Source organism: Verticillium nonalfalfae (assembly GCF_003724135.2).
Source record: "Verticillium nonalfalfae strain VnAa140/NRRL 66861 chromosome Unknown scaffold_165, whole genome shotgun sequence".
In the NCBI taxonomy this organism is placed as follows: domain Eukaryota; kingdom Fungi; phylum Ascomycota; class Sordariomycetes; order Glomerellales; family Plectosphaerellaceae; genus Verticillium; species Verticillium nonalfalfae.
The window spans coordinates 19,010-33,775 of NW_021167390.1; the positions used below are offsets into that span (position 1 = coordinate 19,010).

General features: G+C 57.9%; 3 protein-coding genes across 3 annotated transcripts; all 3 read left to right on the plus strand.

Moving 5' to 3' along the window:
- Window positions 1–1,480: 1,480 nt before the first annotated feature.
- Window positions 1,481–3,612, plus strand: D7B24_002607 (uncharacterized protein; the record flags this gene model as incomplete). Its single annotated transcript, XM_028636809.1, has 2 exons — window positions 1,481–1,893; window positions 1,965–3,612. The coding sequence occupies 2 exons, from the start codon at window positions 1,481–1,483 to the stop codon at window positions 3,610–3,612; spliced, it is 2,061 nt and encodes a 686-aa protein (XP_028491107.1).
- Window positions 3,613–6,586: 2,974 nt separating this feature from the next.
- D7B24_002608 (uncharacterized protein) lies at window positions 6,587–9,218 on the plus strand (the record flags this gene model as incomplete). The annotated part of the gene is made up of 6 exons (XM_028636810.1): window positions 6,587–6,727; window positions 6,829–6,902; window positions 6,957–7,007; window positions 7,338–7,677; window positions 7,739–8,959; window positions 9,030–9,218. 6 exons carry the CDS (start codon window positions 6,587–6,589, stop codon window positions 9,216–9,218), a joined length of 2,016 nt encoding a protein of 671 aa, XP_028491108.1.
- Window positions 9,219–12,711: 3,493 nt separating this feature from the next.
- Window positions 12,712–14,299, plus strand: D7B24_002609 (uncharacterized protein; the record flags this gene model as incomplete). Its single annotated transcript, XM_028636811.1, has 2 exons — window positions 12,712–13,015; window positions 13,086–14,299. 2 exons carry the CDS (start codon window positions 12,712–12,714, stop codon window positions 14,297–14,299), a joined length of 1,518 nt encoding a protein of 505 aa, XP_028491109.1.
- Window positions 14,300–14,766: the final 467 nt, after the last annotated feature.

The window sequence follows — 14,766 nt, forward strand, 5'->3', positions numbered from 1 at the left end:
CATCTCTCGGCATCAGCAAACACTGCGAGAGCGGCGTACGACACACCGCTGACAGCTGAAGCAACGCATGAAGCCGCCCATGTACGGCGACGTCTGACCCCCTCTACCAGATCAGGCATGATGGGTTCGATCCCTGCACACGGAATAGCTGGGCCGCGAAACGCCTGCTCGCGTGTTGAGAGACTTCAAAAACACACTCAGCCCCATGGATCCCTGCCCCGTTCGCTTTGTGCTGTGAATCAAACATGGGCTCACTGATGTCGGACGCCATTTCTTTTCGTGTGCAACTCATGCCATGGCAGTCCCGCCACATGCTGTACAGGTTCCTCGTCACTGCCGCCTGCCATGGGCCGTTTTCTTGTGAGACATAACTTCAATATCCAACACATCATGATCTGATCTTCCGAGGCGCGTTCGACAACCCCATCTTCAACATGTGGTGGACGCCGGCGGCAGCAGCAACTTGGCAAATCAGATGCTTCAGAAACCGGCTATCTTCCTCCCACCAGGGCATCTCTGACAGGTCAACGTCGGAGCACTATTGACTGCACCCGGGCCAGCGGTATATCGAGCTCCAGACCGTCATCGCTCGGACGACGCGCGCGCGTGGTGTGGGAAAAAAAGGCACCAGAGGCACAATAGGAACAGCCCGTCGGATTGCCGAGATGAGCATATCGCAAGTGGCGAGCTGAGTGCTCTGCTCGCCCCATATGTGGTTAGTATCCACCCCAGAGACCAGCCCGGCGCTTGGGCATCACTCGCACCTCCTGTCAGGGGGAGTGGACGATTAGGTCTCTCGTGGCGCTGGACAAGGACATCATGACTACGGTACCGAGGAAGAGCCATCCCCTGATGAGGTGACTGAGAAAGCTGGCGGTGACCCCTGGAAATTTCCGAGATGCCCCGGCCGGGATCAGATGTCTAAGTAAGGGATCGCCCCCTTTGCCTGCCAACAGGGGTAACGACAAGAACAAGACGCGATTCGCTGTGGACCTTAAGCTTATGCTCTTCAAGCTCTGACGTTCTCCCTTTTGAGACTAAGAGCTGAGACTAGCTGCACATGGCAACTTCAATAGCCTCTGCGCTTTGCTCTTGGCGGCACTCGATACTGGATACAGGCAGTGCACACATCGTGACTACACACAGCTTGAGACTCTCGCCAACTCGTCTGGACTCCATGCCCTGGTCACATCTGAGCCCCTGCCAGGCGCCGAAGCCGTCACTTGTGGCGTCTGAGTAGTCATGTCAATCATCTCCACGGATCTAGTGAGCTCCGGAAGATGCAATCATGGCTGTGGTGGTGTTGTGACTCCACCTTGTTCGGCCATTGCTCTGATGCCCACTGACTGACAGGATTGCTATATAGCTTTGCCGTCGGCACTACCATGGTGGGAGGAGTAGCTCTTGCTCGTTGCGCGATCGCCTAGTCACTCATTACCAGTCACTCGTTTTACAGTTACTTAATTTTCCATCTTTCAAAATGGTCGCCGCCGGAACCGCGAGGCTCATTGCCTCTTCCATGCTCCTTGGCCTGTCCACGGCCATCGTGGTCACGCCCGGACAACCCGCTGCCGGTCTCGAGTCTGCTGGTGTCAAGGACAGCCGCTTCACCTTCAGCCAGCACCCCGTCATCGTCCCGAACCCCGGCGCCATCGGCACCTTCACAGATGGACCCCAAGGTCTCACCTCCGGTATCATCATGAGCACCGGTCTCGTCTCCAATGCCGTCGTAGGAAGCACCCCCAACACCAACTTTGGCTTCAACTCGGGACAGCCCATCAGGGGCTGCGCCGTCGGAAGCAGCGAGGAGAATGTCTACTACGGCATGTTCGTCAACGTGCCCCAGGGCGTCACCGCCATCAGGATCAACTACCTGTTCGCCACAGAGGAGCCGTAAGTCAGATCGCATTGTGGACAGCCCACAAGAGCCAGTGGCAGCACAGACACTAACAAGGACACTACAGCATCACGGGGAACCCCGACTCGTCCATCATCTACAGGGACACGATCCCTCAGCCCCAGACCGCCGTTCTGGCCACGTCCGCGCTGCCCAACACCGGTGCCACCTTTGGTCTGTCGTACGCCCGCGCCGGCGTCATCTCCAGCTACGAGTTCCCCGTCCAGCCCGGGTCCTCCCAGCACCTCGACTTTGTGCTCTGCGACTCGGGTAACGGTAATTTCGACTCGGTTCTGCTCGTCGACATTGTCGGCCTTCCTCTGGATCCCGTCTTCTTCCCGTCGAGCGCCGCCCCGAGCTCGATCCCTCCCAGCTCCGTGCCTCCCAGCTCGGTCGCTCCTAGCTCGGTCCCTCCCAGCTCCGTTCCCCCGAGCTCCGTGCCTCCCAGCTCTGCTCCTCCCAGCTCCGTGCCTCCGAGCTCGGCTGCCCCCAGCTCCGTCCCGCCCAGCTCTGCTCCTCCCAGCTCTGCCCCTCCCAGCTCGGCTGCCCCTAGCTCCGTCCCGCCCAGCTCTGTCCCGCCCAGCTCTGCTCCTCCCAGCTCGGCTGCCCCCAGCTCCGTCCCGCCTAGCTCGGCTGCTCCCAGCTCTGCTCCCGCCAGCTCTGCTCCTCCTAGCTCTGCTCCCGCCAGCTCTGCTCCCGCCAGCTCTATTCCCAGCTCTGCCCCTGCTAGCTCTGCCCCTGCTAGCTCTGCCCCTGCTAGCTCTGCTGCTCCCAGCTCCGCTCCCCCCAGCTCCGTCTCGGATGTCGTATCAAGCTCCGCTTCCGATTCGACATCCTGCGACGATGTTGCTTCTTCGACTGCTGTTCCGTACGGCTCCATCGTGTCTTCCTCCGTTGACGATTACGCCGTCCCCACAACCAAGGACGTCTACGCCGCGGAGACGAGCTGCTCGGAGTCAGCTGTGCCTACGACCGTCAACGATTACGATGTGATCATCACGTCTGTCGTGACCACCATCACCTACACCACCGTCGACCTGGCAAACCCCACCTCGCTTGTGCCTGTTGAGGTCTGCACGACGCTGTACTACGAGGACTGCCAGTGCTCCACCCAGGTCACCCCTGCCGTCCCTCTGGTGACCTACGAGGCTGAGTGCGACAAGTGCGGCGACGATTACGAGAACACCATCACTCTCACCATCCCCGGTGACTACGGCTCGACCTACAAGCCTACCCACGACAAGCCTGTGCCCACCTCGACGTCGGTTCACTCCACTGAGAGCGTCACCACGTCTGTTGCTGTGTCCTCTCACGCCTCCGTCTCGGAGCCGACCGAGAGCCACACAACCACTCACGACGTCCCCGTCGTCCCCTCTGCCCCCGCCAGCGAGGTCCCTCATGTTTCTGAGCCCGCCAGTGAGGTTCCTCACGTCTCGGAGCCTGCCGTCATCCCTTCGCCTTCTGTCCCCGCGGTTCCTTCCGTGCCGGCGGTTCCCTCTGTCCCAGCTGTCCCCTCGGTCCCCGTCGTTCCCTCGGTCCCCGCAGTTCCTTCCGTCCCGAGCGTGCCCAGCGCGATCCCCAGCAGCGCACCTCCCGCGCCTGAGGTGTCCGAGCCCCCCGTTGAAGCCGGTGCCCGGGGACTGCAGCACGACCTGAGGGCCGTTATGACGTCCCTCATCCCCGGCCTGGCGGTCTTCTTTTACCTTCTTGTATGATAGTACACCAGAAGTCACTTACATATAACTCGGGCGAAACCCCTTAATTACGAACGATAACAATTCTCGCCCGATGAATCTGTTTCCTTGTGTTTGAATTTCGTCACTGAAAAATGCCTGTGAAAACGTGTGGAGTCTTTGCATTGACAACCAGATTTAGCCGAACTGTTGTCCACATGCGTAACTAGATGAAGTGGGAATGGTCTGTGTGAGCGAAGTAGCATGGAACGTAGTTGCCGACCCATTGACACCCTCCAATCAGCTAGAAGTGGCCTCAAGGCATATTTGTAGACGAGCTGGTCCAGCACGTACTAATTAAGGCTATGTCGAAGTTGCTGAGCGGCACTTCAGTGGAATGTTGTATTGGTGGGTCAGCAAGCACGAAGCGCCAAGAAAGCTTAGCCTTTCGACTGATGGAGTCTATCGAGATGGCACTATAAACGTCCAACACATCGCAACATGACAGCATCCTCTACGTGTCGCGACATCTGAAACGGGGTGGCCAGGCAGAAATTCGCCGCGAGGCGTGGTGCATGATGCTCGATTCCCGCCACATTTACGTCTAGCAGCGAACGTGGCGGGCCAGGAGCCGAAGGAGGTATCCTGAGTGACTTGCTGTGGTTGCACCCCAAGTAGAACAACGCTGACAGCATCACTGTCAAAGCGTGTTCGTACGTAAAGCATAGAAGTGCAGTGCCAAGACGTGGAATGTCAGAGCGTAGGCCAGCGGAGTGGAAACCTCAGTCAACTGTTGAGGTTCCTGCAGCGAAGACTATTCGAGCTCTGGATCTTCATAGCTTTGCCGTCGCCTAAACATATGCCGTCGCAGCCTTGTTGCATACAGGGCAGCCCCCTGAGCTAGCCGCTCCAGTGCTCTCCACAGATACTTCTCGATATGGGTGATTATTTCTTGTTTCTAGAAACAGAGTCATCAATATCCCTGGCCCATCTGATTCCAGTGGTGTGCTTCTGACGCACACTCTTCGGACTCGGGTCCACCATTTTTAGCTACCTAGTCTGCCGAGAATCTGCTATCGCCCTGGGCCTCGTCAGCCACTTTGGTTGTCCTACACATGGAATGGTCTTTGATATTTGATCCATAGATGAAGAGTAAATTCATTGATGCTTCCATTCCTTTTCCATCTTCAGTATTTTCATGTTTTCTTTTTCCGGTGTCGGCGTATTTCCCATCTCCAAATGCCAATCTGCTGAGAGTATAATATTCTGTGGTTTAAGCGCTGTCTTGACAACCTCTGTGACCCTTTGTTGTGGAAGCAAATTCTACAATGAGAAATTTCATCACAGCAGATGGCAATATACGTGGAAGACTCTTCTGCTCGAGTACAAGATCCAGTTTTGTGTCGCATAGCATCTCCCACTTCCTTCGAGAGGCTTGTGTGTCAAATTCTTGTCTGACACGTCGCTGATTGCTTTATTGATACTAAGAACGATGACACATCACAAGGGTCCTGTTACAGAGGCAGAAGAAAAGAACCCTGTGCCCGAGTGAGATCCAAGTCGGGAAGCACCTGCGGAAGCACGGGGCAGGGGGCTAGCTCAGGGGCTTGGGACCACGAGGTGCGCATGCAAGGAGGGTCAGAAATCCGATGTGTTCTAACCCCCAACCTCATAGTTGACTGCGGAGATCGCCTGCCGAAGACCTCTTCACCCTGCTCACCCACGCGCTCTTGGGGGACACCTCGCCGTCTACAACTGTCGAGACGTTGGCGGGCGCTGGAGAGCAGCAGGACCAGCCTGGAATCAGCGCTGCCCAGTTCAATGGGATCAAGTAATAGAACGAATGTCAGGATAAGGTTGTCTGGAAGTTCCGTGAGGCTTGGCAGATTCGAGAACATGTGGCTTGGAGGCTGGCGCCACATGCCGTAGTTCCGCATAGAGCCTGCTCCACACGAGTAATCCTATCCTCGGATTCCTTCCTCGGATTGCTTCCTCGGATTGCTTCCTCGGATTGCTTCCTCGGATTCCTTCCTCAGAATCATCAACACCAGAAACCGCATACGCTGCCAATTGTCCATCCATTCCCATGATTTCATGCCATATCTCGAAACAAGCGAACACCATGCCGAACGACAAGCCGTCCGTTCGTGGTTCGAGACGCCCTTCTCCACAGCGGGCTCACCCGCCGTGTCTGGGCAGCTAATGCACAGCAACACAGCTGACTCGAATGCAAGGCCGCACGCCACCTGGGGAAGACCCCATCTGATCTCTCGCGCTTATCTGGCCAAAAAGAAAAGCCCGCCATGCTTGGTACCCAAGGGACCAGACAATCATCAGCCAGGCAACACGTTTGCGAGTTTCGCATGCTCGCGTTGCAATGAAGGTCCCATTGCTGCGACGAGACTGTACCAAGGGCATGCAGCAGCAGGGACCCGTTCTCGTGTGCATCGTCGCATTGTCGGCCGTCGTATGCAGGCAAGGCAGGGTACTTCGAGGCCTTGGGCAGTTGGGTCGGATGCCAAGCGTGCATCAACATGTCAGCATTTAGTGCAGCGGTGCTCCACGATGGAGAAATCTGGGGGCGGCCGATACGCTCTGGTGAGCCGCTCCAATGCAGCATCCCTGTCTGCGACAACGTTACCTGCGAAAGGGACACCCCCTCTTTCGTCCTCGCTCCCTCGCCGCCGCTCGCTCGAACTCTCCAGCGAAGTGGGAAGTGGGCAAGGAATCCTGCCTTGTGATCCTACCGACCTTCGTTGGGCGGGGGGGGGGGGGGGGGAAGGGGACATCGCACGATGAACCGATGCATGCACGAACCTTGTGGCCTCGCCAAATGGGGGATTGGACCATGACAGTTCTTCCAGGGACACAGCGTGTATTCCGATGGCAGGAACACGGCCAAATTATTTCTACAGCTCTGCTCTGTGTTGAGTTCACGTTCGAAAGATGACCACATGTGCGAGGAGCTCGACCACGTCTCGGCTCAACCCCAGGCCAGCCCTGTTTGCCGCCACTGATGCCGGCTCTGACCGGTAAAGGCGTTGCGGCGCTCGCTAAATCGCCGAGGCAGGCTTGTTTTCTTTTCATCACTCCCCGGGGGGGGCTGCCGACGGCAAACGACCACAAATTCAGGTTGGTCCCCCCAACGAAGCCTCTCGTCTTTTGCCTTGGTTCGGCCATGGCCTTTTTGCGACGACGCCCCGAACGCATCCCCCGTCTGGACAAGCATGTCCGATGCTTGACGGCCCTGTCACGAAGGAGCCGGTCATCCGTCGTGCTGGGCTCGTGCTCAGCCGCGCCAATCCAGAGGGACGGCGGGAGACGCACGTACTGTAGGCGCCAACCGCTGTGCCACTGACGTGCCTTGCTGACGGGCCAGGTCGCAGTGCCGACAAGCTCGTCCCGGCCTGGGACGACTCGGGGCAATCTGCCGCGAGGTTGGACATGCGACGCGCATCTTTGCCTTCTTCTGGGCGGGCTTCGCGTGGTACAGGCTGGAGAAGGTCGGGGAAGTCGGGGTAATGAGTGGTCGGGGTGGAGCGGTCGATGCGTAGCGCCACGCCGTTGCTTGGCCGTGACTGGCCCGGGTATCATCGAAGCATGGCCGCCCTTCCTTTCTCCCCCAGCTCGCCTCATGCCCCCCAAAGCCAATCTCTCGCTTTCGCCCTTGACCCCGGGCCTCCTGTCGCCGGGCCTGCTACCCCCGGACCTACTCTAGCCCCGTCCAGCGTTCCATCTCGTACTCTACGCACTGCTACTGTATATAGTGAGCCCTGGGAGCATCGCACCCTCCTTGATCCCCACGACTGCTCCCTCTCTCACTCTCCCTCTCTCCCCCCACTGCAGTCAACTTGCTTCTCAGTCGGGTACCACTGCAAACCGCCCAGCATGAGTGATCCCGTGGATACCAAGTCGCCTGTGGCCGACAAGCCGCAGGAGATCGAGACGGGTGTTGCCCACAATGACTACGACGAGAAGGTCTCCCGTGACAAGTACAAGTCCGACGCCATCGAGGCCGAAGAGGCGGAATACAAGATGGGTGTCATCGAGGCTGTCCGCGCCTACCCCATGGCCAGTCTGTGGGCTTTCACCATGTCCTGCACCATTGTACGTTTTTGCCCTCCCGCGTCCATCTCGTGGAACCTCGCTAACATGGGCCCCTCTTCAGATCATGGAGTCCTACTGTGTCTTCCTGATGGGCAGTTTCATCGCCCTGCCCTCCTTCCAGAAGGAATTCGGCGTCTATATCAACACCAGCATCGACGGCACCGAGAACTGGGAAATCAGGAGCGCCTGGGCCTCGGCCCTCCAGGCTTCCGGTCCCATCGGCGCCCTCATCGGCGTCACCCTCGCCGGCCCTCTCACTAGCCGCATCGGCTACCGCTGGGCCACCATTGTCGGTCTCATGCTCCTCAACGGCTTCATCTTCGTCTTCTACTTTGCCAACTCGCTGCCCATCATGCTGCTGTCCCAGCTCCTCGAGGGCATCCCCTGGGGCATCTTCATCGCCAACTCGCCCGCCTACTGCTCCGAGATTGTGCCCATGCGGCTGCGTGCCCCCTGCACGCAGATGCTTCAGATGTTCTGGGCCATCGGCGCCATCATCGTCGGCGGCACCACCTACGCCTACGCCGAGGAGCCCCGCGCCATCTCCTACCGCATCCCCATCGCCCTGCAGTGGATGTTCCCGACGCCCCTCGCCGTCCTCATGTTCCTCGCCCCCGAGTCGCCCTGGTGGCTCGTCCGCAAGGGCCGCCTCGAGCAGGCCGCCAACGCCGTCTCCCGCCTCGGCCGCAAGTCCGTCGTCACCAACTACCACGACACGGTGGCCATGATGCGCCGCACCATCGACCTCGAGAAGACGGACAAGGAGCCCGGCTACCTCGAGCTCTTCAAGGGCGTCGACGCCTACCGCACCGCCATTGTCTGCTGCGTCTACGCCGCTCAGAACCTGACGGGCAACCTCATCGCCAACCAGGCCGTCTTCTTCTTCCGCCAGGCCGGCATCGGCAACGAGACGGCCTTCGCCCTCGGCCTCATCACCTCGGCCCTCCAGACCATCTTCGTCATGCTCTCCTGGATCCTGACGACCTACCTCGGCCGTCGCACCATCTACGTCTGGGGCTCCCTCATCAACACGGGCTTCCTCGTCGCCCTCGGCATCGCCGCCTCCTTTGGCCGGAGCACCTCCTCCTCCCTCGCCCAGGCCTCGCTCGGCCTCATCATCTCCGTCCTTTTCACCCTCGGTCCCGCCCCGGCCTCCTGGGTTATCATTGGCGAGACCTCGGCCATTCGCCTGCGGCCCCTGACTACCGGTATCGGTCGCGGCTGCTACTACCTCGTCAACATTCCCTGCATCTTCCTCGGCAACTGGATGCTGAGCACTACCGTACGTCCCCTCCCTATTTTACTCTTCTTCCTTCCCTCCTCGAACAAAGTGCTAACAGACGCCCCTACAGGGTGCTCACCTTGGCGGCAAGTGTGGCTACGTCTGGGCCGGCACGGGCTTCGCCTGCTTCGCCCTCGCCTTCTTCTTCCTCCCCGAGATGAAGGACCGCTCGTACCGCGAGATCGACATTCTCTTCAAGCGCAAGGTGCCTGCGCGCAAGTGGCGGCAGACGACCGTCGACATCAACGACGACGAGTAGATGCTGCGCACGGCTGTGCTGTCTGGGTGCGCGCGGCACCGCCAGGGAAATCGACCGAAAGGGGGAGCACAACACACAACGTAGTGCTCCGCTGTCGGTTTCCCGCCAGGATGTCTGCCCTCCCTTGCTTTGCGTTCTGTTCGTGTTCATGGGCTTCTGTCTTGACGGCCTGTCTGCGTGTCATGAGCCGCGGACCAGGTGTTTGTGTCTGCGAGCTGCCGACATGGGGAAATACATGAAGCTTGACCAATTCCTGTTTGTCCCGCCTGGCTGATTTTGACGTGATGGCCCTCGCATACTCCTTTGCGCTTGTGAATGACCGTACTCTGAATGACCGCACTCTGAGTGATCGCACTGTATAAGAACCGCCCTGTCCTGCAGGAGAAAACTGTGACTTGAATGCGAGTTGATCGCTGTTGAGGCACTTCTCGGACGGAGACCGGCTGCTCGATACGGTAAGGTGGTCGAGGGATATCCGTGCGACAATGAGGAGTATGTCGTCTTCATGCCATAGTTCCATGACTAGCTGGAGTTGCGACGTATACCCGTAGAGTCTATAGTCCTGAGTCCTGGGGCCTATAACTCTATAAACGCACTTCGGTTAACTCCGCCCCCTGCTATACTCCACATCGTTTTCATCCCCATTAGCAGCGTTCCATTATCAATCGAGTCTTTCGGGATGTCACGCTACGGTATGGTGGTATCTCCCTTTTGACATTTTTCAAAAGCTAGGATTTAAAAGTAGATTTATGACTCTTTTGCACTAGGAATTGGCCTTGAACACGTCCTCTCAGTAAAGTCAGAGATTTCTAACGTAGTTGTCTCGTTCCGCTTTTACTCTTCTTTTCCCTGCATCTTATGTGCAGAAGCATGAGATGGACCAAGTGACTTCTGAGGACCACATAGACCCGAATCTCCATCCCAACCTTCCAACTCCACTCGCAATGCGAAGTTGGTGTGATACAAAAGCAGTAATCCACTGCAACTGCGTGATCCTGAGATCCCCATGCGACCTTCCCCTTCCACTCAGTCTCAGACAACGCAAAGCGCGAGTGCAATACGTCCAAGACATGACGTTCCTCTTCTGCTTCTTTCTTGGTAGACTCACAAGATCATCCTGCAGCAAGGAGATGAACTCAGGCCGAGCGCACAATGAGGACTGGATGGTCGCAAGCGAGCTCGCATGGTGAGGATCAGTAATCGGCATCAGGTCCAATGGAGACTGTAACCGAAATCCATCGGGCATGCGCGGCAGCGCGGAGTCCGCCTCGTATGGCGTATGGCGGGCACGGCGCCATGGTACGACAGGAAGCTTGTCTCGAGGTGATGAAGCCCGCGACGGGGGACGGGGGGGGGGACAGGCAGCTGTCTTCACTATGGACCGTCACGTGTTCTCGCTAAGCATCACCTCCTCCGGGTCGCTCAACTCCGGGTCGCTCAACCAAGTTGGGCAGGGGGTACTCCTGTGCACCTACCCCATCCGGATGCTTCCATTGCTTCACACCATTGTACTTGCCTCCACGCTGCTGGGGTCTTACATCTATCTGTGGCATGTCTCTCCTCCATTCGATACATTCCCTTAGAAAACACCGACATCATCTCGACACCCCAAGATCGGATAGCACGCTCATGAACGGAGCCCAGAAGCATAGCCAAGCGCTGCCCAAGTGGTCTCCGTCAACTACGCCCGGCCAAGACATCGCCGCATATTGACCGCACGCCCGCTGGGCCGCCGCCACCATGTGCCTTCCCGAGACAACGCTTCTCCATCGCGCCCTGACCGCCGTGACGGTTCGATATCTGCTTCCAAGAGACAACGAGTATAGCAGAACCTGAGGCGCTGTGCCGGGACTGTCTCCAACCCTCGTCCCTGCACGCCCCGTCCCCGTTCCTCGTCTCTGGGTCCAGCCCACCACTCGCCGTGGCACCCTTCACGCACGAGACAGGTCAGCGGCAACCTGCTCGTCGAACGAGAGACCTTGCATTCGGATGCGCAGCAGCGCACTGACTCTCGGAAAGTATCCTCCGTCTCGGGTCCCATGAACCTGCTACCTGGGTTCGGACGAAGACGACTCCCGCCAGCCCGGAAACAGTCCACGGTCCACGAGACGTCTGTGGCCTCGGCACCCTTTGGCCTTGACACTTGACAGCCTTGCTCACACAGCCCCCTCGCTTACACCGCACCGAACTTTCATCTCGTACGGAACCCCAACCGTCTCCGTGGCACAATAACCGGGAAGACATGTCTTTCGAAGCCCATGCCGCCATGGGATCTCTTCTGCCAGGCCTCGCATATTGCCTGCCGAAGCTCGTGATATGCCAAAGCGACGAGATTGGGCCTCACAGCCGATGCGGAGCATAAGCCAACCCTACATTTGATACATGATTCCAACCGCGCTGCCAAAGCTTGCTATGAAGACTTTAGAGGACGAAATGACCCAAACAGCCGTACGAGAGGGCACATGCGTCTATTGGTACCTCGTTCTGCTGGGTAGCCATGTCGACCGCTTCAACAAGACATAATCAAGAGTATTTTCCATACGTCACTGTTTGCGAGAGCTCACAAATCACGTTTCTCAACAACCACCTGCATCTTTCATGTTCGCTCATTCAGGAACGTTCTTGATCCACGTATGTGTACAGCATCGATCCTTGGCGACACACATGCATGCTTTCTCGAAGCGCGGGCCCGCACATTGGCCTAGTCGCACAGTCTGGGTCCCTCACATCCCCGTGGCTGCTCTTCTCCGTCTTCGTCTCTGCTACTACGCGCACACGCTCTATGACCCAATGCTGACCCCTCTTTAGCTGATTTGTGCAAGATTGCTTGTTTGAAATGGTGAGCTCATTCACTTTGACTTGTCTTGGACAGCTGTCATATGACTATTTGACCTGAACCTGATATATGCAAAGACACCCGTGTTCCCGTCATAGTGGTCACCCAATCCTGGTGCCCAGTGACCCGAGGAGCTGGTTGCCGGCACTCTGGATCTTGTGGATGTCACCAATCACACGGCAAACTGCTTTATCGACTGTTGTGGTAGCCGCACCGCTCCTTTCGTCCACGTCGACTTGAGTCGACGAGCGAGCTCGGCTGACGAAGTACGGGAACCCAAAGGCAATTCGCCATGCTGTACCATGTCGTACAAGGTCGACCTATTACCACCCCACCCTTGGGTCTTTCCTCCTTCCATGGCTGCGCCGCACTCGGCCAGTCGAGTCCACCAACACGGAGTACGACTTGGGCGAGGGCTGGCCAACTCATGGGCCGGGCGCGACAGCGTGGATTCGACCCTCGGTCATGTTCCATCAGGGCACATGCTGGGTTCAACGGCACCCACCCGGGGTAGTCTCAGTTTCTCCAGGAACAACAGGAGACACATGGCCCAGGGGCTGGAGCCAGGCTGCTATTTTACTCCATATTGGCCCATCTGGAAGGGGACTACACCCTCCATCCCCCACCACACTCACGACCGAATGTCGCCCACACGCCATGGCCATGACCATAGCCATGATCGACTGTCCCAACCGCAAAGCCTGCGATCGCTGCCACGCCCAGAAGCTCAGCTGTAAGCGCTACGGCGATGAAGCCTGCGAGCGCTGCCTCCGGCTCCGAACCGAATGCAAATCGAGCCCTTCGCTGCGATACCGAAAGCAACAGACGGCCGTCGAGTCCCTCGTGCTGGAGGAGACGACAGGCACTTCTGGCTCGAACACAGCGCTGCTGCTCGAGGGAGGCCGATCACCCAAGCGGAAGCGGACGGAAAGCGAGAACCTTCCTGTGCCACCTGACTTTGGTGAGTCTGCCAATGTCTTTCATTTTGTCTAAAACGACAACCAATTCTGACGGTTTCGCCGAAGCCTCAGTCGGTCCCCCGATGAGCGGTGAATTCGAATCGCATCCATCGGGCGGCACCGTCACACACGACCAGATGATGAACATCGCCGACTATGCCTTTGGCGGCGGCGGCTTTGACCCGGCGGCAGCCCTCTACCCGTCGCATACCGTCGTCGTCGATCACCACCCTTCACAACTCCACCCTGGCCTCTCCCAACATCTTATATCCAGGGACAACATCACCGATACGTGGCTCCCACAGCACCTGCATGCCAGCACACTGGTATCTCATACTCCCCCCCCTCTACCTTCTGTCCCACCACGCGCGCCTACCGAAACCGAGGGCGGCCAGCTTGCCTTCACACCGACGACGGCAGCCTCTGCTACCAGCAAGAAGCAACACCACAACCAACAACAGCAGGTCACGTTGAGCCAGCGACATTCTAGTGACCGCCCTTCACCGCGGGTGTCCAAGCCTCGCGGCAAGTTCAAAACTCGTCAGATCGTCCTCAAGTCATCACCGGCCGGCAAAACCACTTCCTCTTCGGCAGGTCACTGGATGCCTCGGCTATCGGACATCAACTCGAGGCTCTTTGAGCTCTCATCTGCATTGCCGTACCAGATTGAGTGTGCGGACGGCAAATCGCACCATGGCAAAAACTCGCAGCATCATGGCAACGGTTCTGGAAGGCACCGCACCGTCCCGTTCCCCGTAGATGAGATGTTCAAGCTGTCTCAGCAGTTCGCTGAGGCCGTGCAGGACATCACGCCCTCAGATGGCCCAGCTAAAGCCCCTGACACCAAGACCAGCCGCGGCAAGTCCCTCAATAGCAAGGCCGATCCTGGCTCGTCAATGTTCATTCTCTCGACTTATGTTCGGCTGCTGGACATGTACCAAAAGGTCTTCAGCTGTATTCACGGGAATCTGTCGCAGCTTGAAGCTGGGGACGGTCTGCGGTACTGGAAGCTGCCCGACGTGACGGTTGGTTCATTCGCTGTCGACTCGACACCGTCGCTGCAGATGTCGTTGACCATTCAGCTGGCCGAAGAGTTTCTGTCGCAGCTACGGAATGCGGCCGCCAGCCTGGGACCTGGTGGGTCATCAGGCGGTAGGAGTTCGGATGGGTCCATGTTCTCTGGCGTGGTAGACGTTTCTTTTCAGGCTATCAAGAGTCGTGAGGATAGCCTGGGCAAGCAGCTGGCGGATTTGCGACGGGACATGGACGCAATCCTCGACGGTTGAAAGGGCTGACAGTGGCCAACGTTTTTCCGTTTTGACGAGCCCGGAATATGCGGATCCAAGTGGGTGGATGTAATGTGCCTGCCAGTTTAAAGACGATGAATTGAGCATCTTGGCTTCTCATTGACAGCTGCTTCTCTCCACTCGCCAATCTGATTCGCAGCTCCATTACACTCGGCAGACAAGGGGGTGGACGGGCAAGGCGGAGAAAAAAAGGCATTTTCGGGGCGAGGAGACACTCAGACTGAAACAAGGTCATTCGTGGCATCGTCAACCCTGACATTGTCCCTGACATCGTCCCTGACATCGTCCCTGACATTGTCCACCCTGACGGATCGCGACATCGCTCGCCTGCACCGGGCCACCACATATGATCAGAGCAGGTAGAACCTACAGGTCCAGGAACCGTTGCATTGATTCGGAACCAGCTCCGTCGTCCATCTGGTTCAATTCTTGCTCCCACCCCGCGC